Source organism: Diplotaxodon limnothrissa, linkage group LG7, assembly GCF_057381915.1.
Source record: "Diplotaxodon limnothrissa isolate DT_005_m linkage group LG7, D_limnothrissa_male_GT1.1, whole genome shotgun sequence".
In the NCBI taxonomy this organism is placed as follows: domain Eukaryota; kingdom Metazoa; phylum Chordata; class Actinopteri; order Cichliformes; family Cichlidae; genus Diplotaxodon; species Diplotaxodon limnothrissa.
In genome coordinates this window covers 46499850-46516796 of record NC_140602.1, presented here as the reverse complement: position 1 = coordinate 46516796, position 16947 = coordinate 46499850, and the positions used below count along the sequence as shown (strand labels likewise).

General features: G+C 38.5%; 1 protein-coding gene across 1 annotated transcript in view; it reads right to left on the bottom strand.

The window, feature by feature from the left end:
• The window catches only part of LOC146629007 (PDZ and LIM domain protein 5-like), a 33633-nt gene extending 20735 nt beyond the window's left edge, over positions 1-12898 (bottom strand). Inside the window, exons 1-2 of the mRNA XM_085359773.1 lie at positions 12826-12898; positions 8772-8877 (exon numbers count right to left, since the gene is read on the bottom strand). Of these exons, the coding sequence (XP_085215899.1) occupies positions 8772-8870 (99 nt within the window). The 5' untranslated portion in view covers positions 8871-8877; positions 12826-12898. The remainder of the gene's footprint in view (positions 1-8771; positions 8878-12825) is intronic.
• Between the last annotated feature and the right edge of the window lie 4049 nt (positions 12899-16947).

Genomic DNA, 16947 nt, shown 5'->3' with positions numbered 1-16947 from the left:
AGGGATTTTGTCGATCGATTCAGTGGATTATTGAATGAAATGTACCAGCTTTGTACATAAAACTCCGTATTAACCTATAAAATTTACATGTATCCAAATGCACGTGTTTTTCATCTCTCAACATCAAGTTATCTTTTAAGTTAATCATTTTAAAGCTGATTTAAAAGGGAAAAAGACAAACAAGGTGTTTACTTTCACCACTGCTAGATAATACCTTTAGGTTATCAGTAACACTAAAAGCAGCCAGTTGAACGTAATGAAAGTGCCATTGTGTGAGCTCTCATAGTAACAAAAGGAGGGGGAAACAGTGGGAAAGAGGGGGGCAGAAAGAATGAGGAAATGACAACAGTGGTTTGAATTGACCGACACATTTCTCTGGAGCTGTGCATTCCTCATGTTTCCCACTAGTTCAATAGCAGGAAGTGTCAAATGCCCAGCTTAGATGGATCTACCCATACCAGCGTCCAGGAAAAACTATAGCGCTGTCACATGCGAAGTACGACTAACAAAAGGCAGAGCGCTCACTACACTAGCCACAACACAATCATAGCTTCAACTGACTCAATGTATGACACAGACCAGACTACGTAAATGATGGCAGGTGTGCCTCTGAGTCTCCCGTGACACATTTACTTTCAGCAAAGTAACTTGTAGCTCTTCGGGGCAATAAAAGTGATGTAAGCACTGTTCAGAGATTACTGACATCTGCCAGCTATGTCTAAATCTGCTGCACAGCTCCGGAGGCCAACAGCAAAGAGCTGCTGAGGGGTTGTGAATGCACACAACCGTGAGACATTGCTCTCCACTAAACAGAGTCTCTTTTTTCCTGTGCCTGTGAGTGTCAGGCAGAGAGAAAGGGTGGAAAACAAGATCGGAAGTTCTCTCCTTGTAAGGATGCGATTGCTACTGCTCTTTACATGGAAAGCTCTCAGAAATGCAGCACCTCAAGACAAGAAGAAACAGGCTCTTGTAATATTCTGAGAAAAAGAAATGCGTTGTCGGATGGGCTTTAGTCTGTAGAGAGCAGAGAGATAACCTTCACTCAAACACCGTCTTTCCCATGTGGCCACGAAACAAATAGGCGTCACAGTAAGAATCCCTGGCATGTGTGGTCTATAAATATAAATGGAGAGGCCTGAGACACTCGTGATGGAACGGAGATAAGTAATGAACAGGAACTTTGGCTGTGCTTCTCCAGTTCTCTCAAAAGATCAACATGTTTTAGCAAAGTGTTACGCCAAATCCAATTATCCAGGCCATATTACATAATGTGTGGAATCAAAAACCTCTTTTCAAATGTTGCTATAAAATCATCCAAAAGGGTTTCACACAGCATAACTTGGAGTAAAAAAAATCTGAAAAATTTGGTGCTTTCCAAGTTAATGACATCTTTTTCCAACTTTGTTTACATGAATGGGATTCCAGCCGCATAATGGTGTGACTGTGGCGCTACAGCGGTCCTCCCACACTGGTGATTTTACTGCTGTGGAGTTACTGATAATAACTGGTTGTTCCACACTACAACTAAACATGTATTAACTCCAGCACTACTACATCCTGCCTGCAGTTAAATTCACCAATACATGGCAGATTTGTGCAGGGATCGCCAAATTCATTCCTGGTACAAAAAGCATTTTAAGAACTCTATATTCAAACAAACCAAAACCAAAAAAGGACACCTACGAAACCTCACAAGTGGAACAGAAGTCAAGAAAAAGTAACACTGTTTCCAAAATGTCCATTGCTTCCATGTGTCTTCATCTATTGTAAAGTCATAATCAAATAGAGACACAAAGAAAAAAGGGAAAAAGTTTCTTTTAAAAGATTGAGTGCACATTTAATTGTTCACAATTATTAATGTATCCTTAATATAGTGATATGCAAACAAAGACAAAGAAAACACATTTATAAGATTTATTTTGGTGGGGGAAAAAAAAAAAAAAAAAAAAGAGATTCTGTTTTTACAGCTAAATTTATGACACATGCGTTCCCTCTCTGGAGTCTGTTGGTGCCAAATGTCTTAATACTCTTGGATTCTTTACTAAACTCAATGCTGTATTTTTATACCACTGATTTATGATTTCATTGTTACACCACCTTTTTTTTTTTCTTAAGTTCAGGCAAAACTCTTCCTAGAAGAAGAGGAAGGCACTTCTTCTGTCAATAATAAATTGAATAAACTGGGTGTGTTTATGATAATACAACGCATTTAAGATCACACTCCAATTTTATGGGGTTAGCAATCATCCCCCTGGCTGGTCAGTGTCTAGTTTCCTGGCTTTAAGGAAATTATGGAGTAAGGAAGAAGGTTGCGGTCATTTTTCATCTGGGAAGTCATGTTGGAGGAAGTGTCTTGTGGTAAGAGCTGGCAGGCTTGCGAGATGAATGTCACGTCTCTATAGGATAGTGTAAGATAGAGTACCTTATATGGAAAAGACCAGACCTAAAATTATACCATCACAAACGCACATGATGAAGCAAACTGACCTCCTCTTACTGGTACTTACTATTAAAGTGGCCTTAGACGAGCATGCTTTCAAACTCCTGTGTTATTCTTTCCTGCAAATAATACAGTGTGTCGACCTCCTTCTGTAGATTTGGGAACACCAAATAGAAAACCTTAAAGAGCCTAAATACATGTTTGAGATTTTATTTGAAAAGATGCCAAAAATACAATACAGCCCTAAGGTTAACAGTCCATAGGAGTGATAGAAAACAATTCCACATAAAATTTTTTTACTTTTAAAGCTCCCCAAAAGGTAAATATTTACAGCACAGTCTCTTCTATTTGACAGCACAGTGTGCAGCAACCTGCTGAACTAACACGTACAGTACAGCTCATTGTCAAGACGTCATCTTTAATAAGATGGCACACCTGCAACACCTTGCACAAACTGTTCAAACAGTAAAGCGGAAGAGTATGCATCATTGGAGAGGAAGCATACATTGGGAGGGGACCACATTGTAGCTACTCTTTCTCCTTTAAGCCAAACATCCCAATTAAGGGCACTTGAACAGAGGTAGAAAGCGGTTGTCATGGTTTGACCCCGGTCTCGCTCTGCATCAGTCTGGCTGCTAGAAAGCACGAGATGCCAAGCAGACCTACAAGGAGGTCTTAGTCAAATCGCCATGGCAACGCAAACAAAACACACAAAGCAGTACCAACCCTGCACTGAATACTGAATGCTCTCCAGTCAGGTCAAAAACAAACCCGGCTGACTAACACTGCTGAGCCAGATGATATGAAAAGGCTTTTAGACATGGTGAGGATTAAGCCAAGTGCCCGTTTCTACCTTTATCTATGATTTGTGCAACTCTTACATGAATTAATAAAAAGGGGATTTTTTTGGACTTTTATTGAACTAAGTGGCACGGTCATTTTCAGTTTTTACCTACTGCTCTGCTACATTAACGCATTAATGGCAGAATTGGCAAAAAAATAAAATTAAAATTAAAAATGTGTAGTCACCTAACATTTCAATACATTTATTGCATATGTGCTTATTCTAGTTCATGGAAACTGGCAAGTCAAATCAAAGAAGTAGATTTACTTTTAAATATACTTTATCCAAAAAAGTGTGAGTGATCTAAATCAAAATCAAGTGACAGCTTAGTTATCCTTTATAGCTTTGCCATGTAACGTTAGGGAGACTGGAAGCAGATGCTCGCAATACAACTCAAGACAGACACCGGAGAGATCAAACACATACTACAAATAACGGTTTCCAACAAACCCATATGTAACCTGAACAGGCACATATTGAAAGACTGTTTAAACCAGAATTAAGACCTTGCAGTTATATGTATATATGTGGGGACCAAAGACTCGTGTCACCCATTAAGTATCCAAATAAATGTGAAATATGGTCACAATCTGCTTCTCTGTTGCTGAATCATAACATTGAGTAATGGCAGGAAATGTGGTTTTGCATGAGCTATAATACCACAGTGCAAGTTAAGCTTGGACTTTTTAAAACGTTACCAGTTTACTGTTCAGCATTTTAGTGTATAAAAGTTTCAAGGACGGCCAAGAAAAATGGTTTGACTGCGAAATTCTGATTTAACTTCAAGTTCAAGTAGAAACTAGTTCCAAATATGAAGAAATTCCCCCAAGGCATTATAGAGATTTCACATTCACTGGAATAGGACTGACAGAAAACACAACAGCATATAGCACATAATGTTAAAAGAACTTTGTAGCATTTAGGTTCATGTATTTATCATGAAACTGAGCGATATTGGGTAGATTTAATTGCTTTCTACATTTTAGTTTCTATGTAATAAAGCTCAAGAGATTTTATACAAAGAAAAAATGCAAAACAATGTTTAGTGCTTTGCAACAAAGGCCACAAGCTATCGGTCTCAATGGTTTCCTGAAATGCTTGCTTTTATGTTTTCTGGGCCTGGGCTGAGCCATAAATTATGGCTTATAGTCAGACAGCAAGAATATCCTTTATCCAAAGAGCTTAACAAGATTCAAATACTGTGTAGCAATAACAAAAAAAAAAACAATTCTCCTGGTTGCATACTATGCAACCAGGAGAATTGTTTTTTTTCCTGTTACTTGGACTTCAACAGTTGCTGTAAATATGCCATGACAAGTTCACATGAACATTTTGAGAACAATATCTAAAGTTGATCCTTATGTGGCCAAAAATAATACAACACCCTCAAATAAGTGTCTTTTCTGAACCACCTGCATTTTAGTTGAGAAATGTTTCTTCTTTTGACTCCAGAGAAAACATTTTAAGCAGCTCTTTGTCACTGGAGCTTATGCTCACCATTTCACAATGTTTTATAGAGGTGTGACAAGTATGATGCAGTTAAACTGCAGTTTTGGTTAGCCTTTGAAACACTGGATTTTTAAAGTGGCTAAGAAAAATGTTTGTGAAGAGGAATGTTTGGCGAGTGAAGAACATGTTTAAAGTTAAATTAAAGAGCGCAGTGAAGGGTGCTGGAAACCAAAAATATTCACAATACTTGCAAAAAGAGCAATAGTTTCACAGTTTCTTACTGAAGACTCAAAACACGAACGTTCATATATTACTCGATGGGGAGTTTTCTATTAATACATGAACAGTATTATCGTACCATAAGAAAACTTCCCCTCCCTAACGTGAATGCACAAACTGTAAAATGTACCTACTGTGTTGTTGAAGTTTTTGCCCAGATATACTACGCCATCAGATTCTGCTCCTTTCAGTGTCAAAGTAGCATTACCATAACAAAAACATAAATGTGATATGCCAGTGGTGCTTGACAATACACGTACTCTTGGCTGGGGTGGAAACGCTCAAAGTAAACACAGGGCCAAAATGAGTTTCTATTATTTTCCCTTAAAGCATCACAACCCACTAAAACAACAATAACAAAAAACATGCAAAACAAGAGGAGGAAGTGAGGGGTCAGGGGGGAAAGAAAGGAAAAAGGGAAAAAAAAAAAAATCATTGTGGTGACCCTCAAATGACCCAGCAAGCAGGCATGATAGATGCAGACATGCGTAACAGAATTACAGTACTGTGCAAAAGTCTTGAGTCAACCTTCCTGTTTTTTTATATTCTGTTAGGAAAATGAGAAATAAGTGCAGCAATGTATTGAAACACACATAAACATACATGAATATACAATAAGAGGCAAAAATTTGAGATTGTTCTAATAAGCTTGAAAGTCATATATTCTTCAACACAGCCTGAACTCACTTAGTCAAGCTTCCTTGTCATGTCTTTAAGTAGTCTTCAGGAATAGCTCTCCAGGCTTCTTGAAGGACATTCAAAGCTCTTCTTTGGATATTGGCTGCCTTACGTTCCGTTCTCTGTCAGGATGATCCCACACTGAGGAAGCCAGTCAATGACTGATAGTGTTCCACTGTGTGTTTGTCTATCCAGGTGTGCTTTCACTGCACTGGTAGTGTGTTTGGGATCCTTGTCGTGCTGAAGAATGAAGCCATTGCCAATCAAATGTTTTCCAGATGGTATTACACTGTGGATCAAAATGTGTACTTCCACTGTGTTTTACAGATGGCTGTAGACACTAACTGTTGTACCTCTCTCCAGATCTCTTCGTATATACACCGATGATCTGCATGCTAGCAATAAAGTACCCAAAGATACAATTTAAAATGCACTGCCAAGTTGCCTGTTATATGTAGACACAAGATTAATTCACTCCTCACTCCATAGGTCAGTGTTAAGTGGTTCAACAAATTGGGAAAAAACCCCAAATATTCCTGTAAAAATGTTTAGATACAAGGACTGAGTTGAAAATGGGTGAAAAAGCAGCCAATGTCCAAAGGAAACCTTTGAAAAACCTTCAGAAAGCCTGAAGAACTATTGATCAAGACTACTTTGAAAAAAAAAATACAAAAAAGTCTGGGTCCTTGGAAGCAAAGAATAAAGCAACACATTTAGACTGTAATGATATAATTGCACTTTTCTTCTGTCTTTTAAAGATTCAAAAGCCTGTGAAGATATGCCTAAAAAGTGAACAAACACAGACTGCCATGGATGGAGAAACAGAGACACGCACACAAGTAATATGCACAACTGGATCCCTGCTCCATAAATCAGCCATACAGTATTAAGTGATCCACTCTTCACAGTGCGCAGCCTTGTTGGAAGGTTACGTAAACAATTACACATCCACTCACTTAAATTTTTCTAACACCTGAGGTGCACATCAATCCTGCCTTTTTTAAAAAACAGAAAATGTTCATGTAGAGCATATATCTTTTCAACACTCATTCAAAGAGCAAAATTTCAAAAAGGCATCAGAACAACAGGCTGCTGTGTTCTTGTGACCACCCTCATTTTCTTTGTATAATCTTTGAATTATGTGCATATGGTAAACATATGTAAAGTGATTACATCATTATTCCACAGCAATCTCATCCATTCAAGCAAAAATACATGCACGCTATAATGTGATGTCAACAAAGTAAGTCTCACTCCAAATTAAGTCTGTTTAACATTGTGGATCTGTAATGAACCTTAAAATGAGCTCAAGGTCAACGCAATTTTCTCATCACTCATCTAATGAAGGAACTGAAGTAATGATTAAACTGTTGGCAGATGTTTCAACATATGTACTGCCTACCAACTTAACAGTGACCTTTACTAACCTGGAAACTGAGCTGATAGCTCTGACAATTTTACGGATGGCATACCGCTCTACTACCGTACACACAATCATTTATAGGCAGTGCCATTTGTGACCACAAGATTCTGACTAAGATAATCAAAGAAGAGGATTAAGCTTATTCCTGGTGCCTTAAAAATAACAAAAAAAGAATCTAAGCCATTCACTGGTCATGTGGTGGGACAAAAATGTGTCACAGGAATGACACTAAGGGTACATTCACACTGCAGGTCTTAATGCTCAATTCCGATTTTTGGATCAAATCCGTTTTTTTGTCTGCTTGTTCACACTACAAATAAAATGCGACAGCAAACGTGCTCTAGTGTGAATGTTCACGTTTCTCCAACGTTGTCTTCCCAACAGTTTCACTGACATCTACGCTGGATGGTCAGGAAGCGTTCACGATGTCTTATCGGGCGCTTCTCCGGCGGATAGACAGAAAAATGCTATTGTGTGGATGCGTTTTGTACTATAAGATGTGATGACAAGAAGGTTTGCTGACAACAACGCCGTTATGTCCTGCATGCCGTTATTATCATAGCTGCAAAACCTAAAAATAGACGGGGAAGCTATGCTGGCCTTTTAAATGCTCTCAGAGTTACATTGTCAAACACAGAAGAAAAGTAATTTCTCTCCTCACATGATATTCAAAGTTCTGTAACTGATCCTGCCACTAACAAATAAACAAAGTGACTGACCTTTGTCATAGAGTTGAGATTACAGTTTCAAAACAGGATATAGTGGGAACTAAATGATACTGCCCACAGAAGCACAGCTGCACTCAAAACACAGAGGACAAGTTGCTTCCTTATCATCCTACTTTACAACAGCAAAGGCTACTATAATAAAGACAACTCAGATGTCCTTGGGAAGAAATAGATTCTGACTTTGCAAACAGTGAGCTGCACTGAAGGCTTCCTTTAATTTTTGCAGCAACCACAGCAATTTGCACACAATCCTCTCACACTGTGTACCTAAACAGTATGTCTGTGTGTAGGCTGAGGCCCAGACCTCATAAACAATCATACTTTTTAAACAGCGGGCCATCCATCAGCCAGCTCAGGACTTGAAAGGATACGGCCACTCAACTTCTGAATTTATGTGACTTCAAGTCCTAAATAGTTATTACAGATCCATTGTGGCTTTCTAGAGTTTCACTCAGTTAAGACATTTGAAGACAGGTTCTTATGTGTCCACAGCAGACGGTCAGCAAAGGTCAGCACACTTAGCACTATCGCTCATCAGCCGTTAACACCTATACGCCGCGTCCCCCAAATCTTTCCAGAGCAACCACGTGAGGTTCAAGGGACTTTTTCCAATTGACAAATGTTGTGAAAATAATGTCCCGTCACATTATTTTCACAATAGCCATGACCTTGCTGTGACGCATGTAAAGGTCATTGGAGATAGAGTGACAGGGGCATGAAGTGTTAACAAAAGTGTCTAAATGCAGCACTGAGTGTCACATATGAGACAAATGACACACACACTTTTGTCAGTGACAAGGCAAATGGCATAATAGGAATGACCAGCATTCCTCTGAAGTGACTGTCATGAAGTGAAGCATGCATAACTTGTGTGTGTGTGTGTGTGTGTGTGTGTGTGTGTGTGTGTGTGTGTGTGTCCGTCCCACTCACCCGTGAGATGGTGAGGGGCAGACAGAAGTCCTTCCCTCCCTGCAGTCTGAAGCCCCAAGGGGCGGGGCCATCCAGGGTGACATTGTAGTTGGTGTTCATGATGTACCTAGAAACAGAACAACACATACCAATCTCAAATCAATATTCTGAAGCTTCACTTTGGGGCTATTATGTTATTTATAATCACACTTTCGTCTACACATGATCCAACAAAGAAGCATTTTTATAAATGCACCACTCTTTTTCTAATAGAAAGACTGGTCAAATTTTTCATTCCTGGGGTTTAGGGCTGTAAGGATCGACAGATGAGGGATGAAATACCCCATCTGCATTCACATCTTGCTAAAAACTTGTTTTAATCCCAAGTGTGGTGTGTAACAGAATGAGTGTACTAAGCCTGCGAAGGGAGTTAATAAAAGGCATACCCTGCACTGTCAGAGACTTGTTAGACATCAGCTTCAATTCACTGGCAACAGTTTGATTTTCTTTTTTGCACCGCCATCCTTTTTGGCTAAATGAGACACAACCTACATCACCGTTTGGGCCAAATGTGCTATTTTATGTGAATTTTGTACATGGAAATTAGTAAGAAAGTAGGACTTAATTGAGCAAAACTTACTTGGTGCAAGTAATGTAGTTGACGCACTATTAAGTTTCACTGGTTTAAGCCCTGCCTGTCATGCATTCCTTTTCCCCTAAAAGACTGAAGCGGCAAACATTTATTGGAAGTGAGACTGAGGTTAAATCCAGTGACATGTTACGATTTAGCGCTTCATAAAATTCATTAGACTGATTTTTGAGGAAACTGGAATGTTTGCAAAATATGCTTTTCTAGCGTGTGTGTGTGTGTGTGTGTGTGTGTGTGTGTGTGTGAGACAAAATCACTGCAACTCTGTCAACAGCAGTGAATCTGTCACTGTGCCTGTCAGATCGGGCAAGTCTGAAAAACCACAAATCATGTAAGAAACATTTAATCTCTACCCGAGCCAACAGGCTGACACAAAAACTATGGCATTAAAGCCTAGCCCACAACCATTATATGTCACACACTGTATGTTTTAATTACAAGAAAATGAAATATGGAAGCACATTTTTTAGCAAATAACTTCAAAAACATCTAAACCCAAAAAGCTACGGTTTTCTAACCAACTAAGGGTCTGACATGAGATCCGTAACCATTCTTTGTACTTGAATAACTTTCTCTTTTATTACTGGTTTTCATGGAGAAGATTTCCCTTTAAGGACATAACCTGGCAGCTGAAACACATCAGAGAATGTAACTCGTACTGTGTACAATTTCATTGCCTGGTGTGAAAAAGAGGCATAAAAAAATATATATTCTCACATTTTTTGCATTTTTTCCCCAATGGGTATTTCATGAATAATAATGCCTTGTCATCCCAGAGCTATGCCTTTTTGGTGTCATAATTCATGCTACCATTACAAGTTCCCTAAGGGCCAAAGCAGCACCTGTTAGAACCCGTCACCTGGTTAGTTGTACTAGACATAAATCAGATCAGAGTGTTGGCCTGCGCACATCATCTCATCATCACGCCCAGAGGGGAACGAGCCCTTAAAAGAAGAGGACACAAAAGACCTTTGGGAGGGGTGGGAGCCTTAAAATCATGTGTGAAAGTGATATGGAGAAGGTGAACACCTGAATAGCACAAAGCACACACACAGCAGTAGTGTGCAGTATTTAGGACAGGTAAGGCAAGCTGTCACAAAACCTCCATGAGGTAAACAGGGTGACTTGAAAGAAAAAACGGCATTTTAACCTCTTTTAACGCCATTCTAAATGTAATTTTTCTTCTAAAATATATGACTGGGTTGTGTTTTTACAAAACATTAGGCTACATTTTTACATGACAATGAAAAACATTGACTGTCAACTTGGTGAACTTATTAAAACACACTCGTAGTCATTGCTGTAGTGGCAACTGTGAGAAATTAAAGGTACGTGAATTGAGTTTTACTATATCTATCTATCTATCTATCTATCTATCTATATACATACTTACTTTTTGGGTATGTGGCCATAGCTCTGTTATTTGTAGAACATAATATTATCACGCCAAACTAATCAACAGGAAAAATATGCAAGTCTATATTAAGACTCAAACTGATTGAAAACAGCTGTCTGCCTGCTCAGGGTGACCTAAGGCTGAGTTGTGAGCCAGGAAGTGTATTTTTGGCTAAAATGAAAAATCCCTTCCTAAATATAAACTCCATAAACTGCATTCACCCAATTCAGTTTGTCAAAGTACAGCATCACATGAGAAACATATTTGATAAATATTCTAATAAATCATTCTTTCAGCACAAATACAAATGTTTGTCTTATTCTTTAACAATTTATTGTAACGCAGCAGAGCTACACAAACCAACAGAGCTCCAAAAACAAGCACATGAAAGCGTCTAGCTTCCTAACCTCAAAATAAGGAACTCAACCACACCTTTGACACTGCCAGAAGCTTTGTTTACTATCCCACTTGAGTTCACTTCGCTAAACCTCCAACGCTGACAAAGAAATCATTTTATGGATAGTGACAGGACACAACAAACAAATACCGTCTGTGCTACGGGAAGATCTTTGACCCAGAAAATGATGTCTTGGCAACACACATGCACACACGCAGGCCTGAAGTTTCTCAGTCGTTTAACTTATTCATTCAGTGTGAGTTTTCAGGAGTCTCAAGAAAGCAAAAATACTGCAAAACTGGTTCACGCTGACTGAAGTCACATTACCTAATATGGAGAGAACAAACATTACGCTCATCTCATGTTGCTGCTTGTTTTGCAGTCTGCAGTGATATCATGCATAGACATGAGCAGACACACCTTTTAATGTCTTCATAGAAAAGCAATTGAGTTAGGCATGAGAAAGTATTAACAAGACTAACGTCAAACCTTCTCTAAACTGGTTAGGGGACAAATTTGAGCCTTTTTTTTTTTTATCGTTCAAGTTCCTATCACAATGCTGCTTTCGGTCTGATAAACATTTCAGCACAATCACGCTATCAAGTTATGGCTCAGGCAATTGAATGTACTTAGATGTCATTTAACTTCCTGGATCTTAACCACACAGTCTGAACTCAAAAGTTCCTGGATTTACATTAAACAGTAAAACTTGTATGTTACTGCACATGTGGCCTCACAAAACCTGTGAGCCAAATCACACTTTGACTTACATTTAGATCTATATGTAACTCCAAACAACAGTTCCTGCTTGTAGCAAGATTTAAAAAGAAAAAAAAAACATGGCACAGGCTTCAAAATGAAAATTCCATTCATGGTAGGAAAGCAGTCTCAGTTACGAATCACACACATTGAATGTAAATAGCATTCACAAACTGCTTTCCCAGCATGTCAAACTACAGCTGTGTCAAGTCTGGTTTCCTACATGTGATCTCCAGGTAACGCGGTCTGAAGAAGGAAACTTTAAACGGTCTGCACGTCAAACGCTTGTCCTGTGCAGTTACTGCAAGATATGTTGACTCACTTAATTTGAGTATGTTTGCATTGTCACACCCAGGCAATGGTGATCACATGAAATTGTTCATACTCAAATGATTGCATTTTGCATAAATAAATGACAATGTCAAAATTAAAAGCTACTTCTTATCAAACATGCAACATTCTAGCCTGCTTTTCAACATGCACCCTTTTAATTTAGCGTGCTGCCTCACAGTGCGCGATGAGTGCACTAGTAGTAACAGCTACGGTTGTTTGCACCCATGTGTCCCCTCTGAAGGAGGTAAGAGAAGCGAAATGAAGCCGAACCAAAAGTCTCTTAGCAGCTCTCAGACACAATAAAGCACATGTTTAATATAATGGTGAATATTTCCACATGGACTTTTAGCCTGCTTGAAACCGTTCTCACGCAAACTGGGTAAAACAAATGCGTTACTCCGTTTGCAGGACTGAAAATTTAAATACGGTTATTCTTCTTGGAAATGCTTTGTAACGGAAACATGAAGCTGTAAAATAGCGAGCGTAACTTTCTCTGAATTGTTACTAGGAAAACTGGCGAGATGTGCCGCGCAGAACTCACCTTGCTGTGTGGAGCCGGGTTTGGTGGTGAGAGAGAAGCAGCAGTGTGTTTAGTCCCTTCTCAGTTTTGAACAACTGGACTGAGCGGAACTGAAACTTCCGCGTTAAAGCCAAACCTATGTGGCTACCGGGTAGGAGGGCTTTAGCGCGCCAGGCGGTTCACTGGGGCGACGCGGCTGCCTGCAGGCGTGGGCTTGTTTAGTGCTGGGGCAGTGCAGGTGAGTGGTGGTGAATAAAAAGCACAGTGGATGAGACTGCAAGTGCACACTTGATAACTGGTGGTATGCGATACTGCAAAACTCGGTGCTGATACCAAGTAAATACAGGGCCGGTGTCACCAATACTATTACCAATACCGTAAAAAAGCAGCTTATGTAGTGCGTCATGATTTATGACATGAATCGTCACAAGTTCTGAACACATTTTAATGACCACGACTTAAGATAAGAGGCTTTTCAGGGGTTTTTCTTTTTATGTATTTTGAAATGTTTCTTTTTTTTCTCCCTGGAATGTAAACGTGTCTGTCTCTAAAGCACTTTGGCTCAACTTCTGTTGTTTAAGTGGCTATAAATAAATTAGATAGAACAGTCAACACAAAAAGTTTTGGACTTTTCAGTGAGCTACATACTGAACTTCCTAGAAACTTCCTAGAAGCTAAGTATCGATCCTAAGTAAGTATTGATCCTGTCCTATACCAGTACCAACGCTGGTATTGACACGATATTTAGATCAAATCCTCCACCTCTGCAGTTACAACAGAGTTCAAACTCGTGAAAGAGCCTACTACAACCACAAAAACCCCAAACTGTTCCATCTTCACAGTTTTTTTGTTTGTTTGTTTTGTTTTTAGTAGAGATGGACCGATCCGATATTACGTATCGGTATCGGTCCGATACTGACCTAAATTACTGGATCGGATATCAGAGAAAAATAAAAAATGTAATCCGATCCATTAAATATCACGAAAGCACCTCACAAAACTTGCAACACGCCGTAACTCACCTCAGAACGTATGCATCACGTGATAGAGCAGCTGTGGCATGCAGGACCTGTCGGTGGTCTGGATAGCATGTGGAGCTTCGCTAGCAACCTGGCATTTCATCTCCGACAAAGTTATCCCCGAGAGAAGTAAAGCAAGTGTGTAAGTCCATCTCTGAATGTTTGTAAAGCATTCCCACGTTAAGCTTAACAAGCGACTGCCTCTCGCTCTCCAGCTGCTACTTCAATCGTGAAACTGCTTAAATCAGCTGATCAGCTTTTCTGTCGCGAGTCTGTCTCTCGTTTGTTTTTGGTCCACTTTGCGCCAGAAAGAGGAAACTAAGCTTGATAAGCTGTTGTTAGAATTTATTTAATATTACTTTCTACACCAGGATCTTTTTCTACGTAGCTGACGGCTGGTAACTGTGCAGGGGCGGATCTAGCAAAGTTTAGCCAGGGGGGCCGATAGGGCATGAACAGGGAAAAGGGGGCACAAAGACATACTTTTCTTTCTTATTCTCATTTAAAATGTCTAGCTTTTAATAAATAATTATCTGACACCCAAAGTTTTAATTTGATGTAAAATGAATAGAAGTCCATTACTGTATATAGTGACTATTAAGTCTAATATATATACCCTAGTAAGCTATAGTACTTTTTACTTTGGGAAGGTACCATCTGTGCAGTCTGCAATCTATTTAATATTTCTTGAAAAATAATTGATTTCTGTGCATTTTTTTTCACACTGCATCAAATTAAGGTTGATTACGTCGATTAAGCATCATGAGGTGGCACGTGAGGGGTGGTTCCTTATTTTTTATTTATTTAATTTTGTTGTTGCTGGGAGTTGGAACCCTATTAGTTAGGTTGCTTAATATTTACGCTAAGTACTCTTTAAAATACCAGAATAGGGAGGATGGTGTAGGTCTAAGTTTATTAGATTGATCAGTATTGCTGAACTATGAAATATTTTTTTTGTATACAGGTATAACAGAATAGCTTTAGTGTAGTTGTTGTTTTAAACTTGAGTATGAACTTGCAGACTTGCAAAATGCAGCAAGATATTTTAAAAAACAGTTTTGTTGATTAAAAAACACTATATCGGATTCATATCGGTATCGGCAGATATCCAAATTTATGATATCGGTATCGGTATCGGACATAAAAAAGTGGTATCGTGCCATCTCTAGTTTTTAGTCACTTTTGACAAATAGACAGTATCTAGCTTGTGTTGTATGAAAGCTTAAAAAATGAATTCTTTTTTTTTTTTTTAAAGGACCCAAAATAATAGTATCACTTAAATTTGTGTCCATAGCTTCTTAAATTGGTTCATTTACAACCTGTTAACATTTTGCCTGATGTAACGGTCTAATTAACAATAATTTTACCTCTGTGGTGGATTTAGTCACAAGTGAATGCTATCAAAATATCAATAGTATCGATACCAGATTGATATTGACAGAATCAATACTTTGTTTCTGTCATTTAAATTCAGTAATGTGTGTAGCCCGTTGAATTGTGTTAAATTAATTTTCTTTTTAGGAATGAAAAAGAAGGACCTCAAACTTTCACTTCGTGAAATGTCTTTTTGTGTTTACCGTTATGTCTATTTTATGTATAGCCTGTAACACACTTAAACAAAAGAAGTTGATCCAAAGTGTTTTGGAGACAGATACATTTACATTACAGAGAAAAAAAATACATGAAAAGCTAAAAGGTGTGTTTTGTTGTGTTAACTAATTATTGTGTAATATTAAAAAATGATCATTAAAATGTGTTCAGGAATTGCAAATGAACAGTGAGTCATGTCACAAGTCATGACAAGCTCCCCTATAAACTGCCTTTGTATCTGTATCAGTATTGGTATCAGCAATACTGCCCCTGTATTTACTTGGTATTAGATTAATGCCAAACTTTGCAGTATCGCACAGCAGTAGATTTAGGCCTGCAGCAAAAATGAAGAAGTTAAAATAGTCTCACTGGCATTTTTGAGCCAAGGAAAGTTAGTCATTCAGCAGTAGCTGATTGTCAGTGGTTACTGGAAGGTATGAGGCTGATACTTTTGCATGATCTTATGAAAGAAATATTTAAGCATCTGACAGGGCACTGACTTCCCCTGTTGCATCACTGAGCGATGTCATCATGTTTTCCACTAACGTGTGGCGTACCAGTGTGCAGGTCAGACATGCTGTAATACATTTTGAATTATCAGCGGAGACATCACTGATCCCTGCTTTGCATTTGTGGTGGGAATTTAAAAAAAAAACTGCATTAATGTTTAAAATTTAAAATACATGTAAAATACATGTAAAATATTCACAGAGGAAGCCCACACAAATTCCTTTGTGTGAGTTTAAGGCCTCTTTTTGCATTGATTTGGATTGTATAACCAATAAAGCCTTTTCTCATTTATAAATTAGATTTTTGTTATCATGTGGCTGCTGTAATATGGCAGTGATTTAGGTTTTAGTGTTAGTGTGCCCTCTAGTGGTCAGAAAAATGCTTCACATCCACAGGCACTGTGGACTTTGACTGAAGATACCACGTGATTTATGCCCTCAGGGTAGAAATCTATTTCAGAGGGTGCAATGTCATTTGAAAATGAAAGCAGAAGGGATTTGCCTAGACCTATACTTGTTTGTTACTTAAAGGCCCTTAAGCAGTTAGTATCAGTATACCCAGAGCTAAAGTTTCAGACAGGACAGAAGTGTGCCAGTATTTTATTTTGTTATCCACAATGATCCGATTACTGTTTCACAAGCCTACAGTATGCATGTCTATCATTGTATGTGTCTCACGTTTTTAGCACAAATAAAAATTACCTATTGTCTTAATCTTACTTTTGATAAGCATGAAACAGATTACAATATGATTTAGATTGCAGTATTTTATTTTTATACTGTAATATTTGGTTAGATACACATCTATGTTACCATTTCTAGAGGCAAAGCTTTGATCTTCACATCCTGTGAAACTGCATGTCATCTCATGCTTGGATTTTAGGGTAGGAGTTTAAGGATAACACACAGCTGATGACATCACAGGAAAAAAAATCACACAAAACGCAATAATTACAAAACCACTCATTTATTTACTGACACAAACCTGTTAGGGAGATAAGTTTGAGACAGTAGTCCAGTAATGT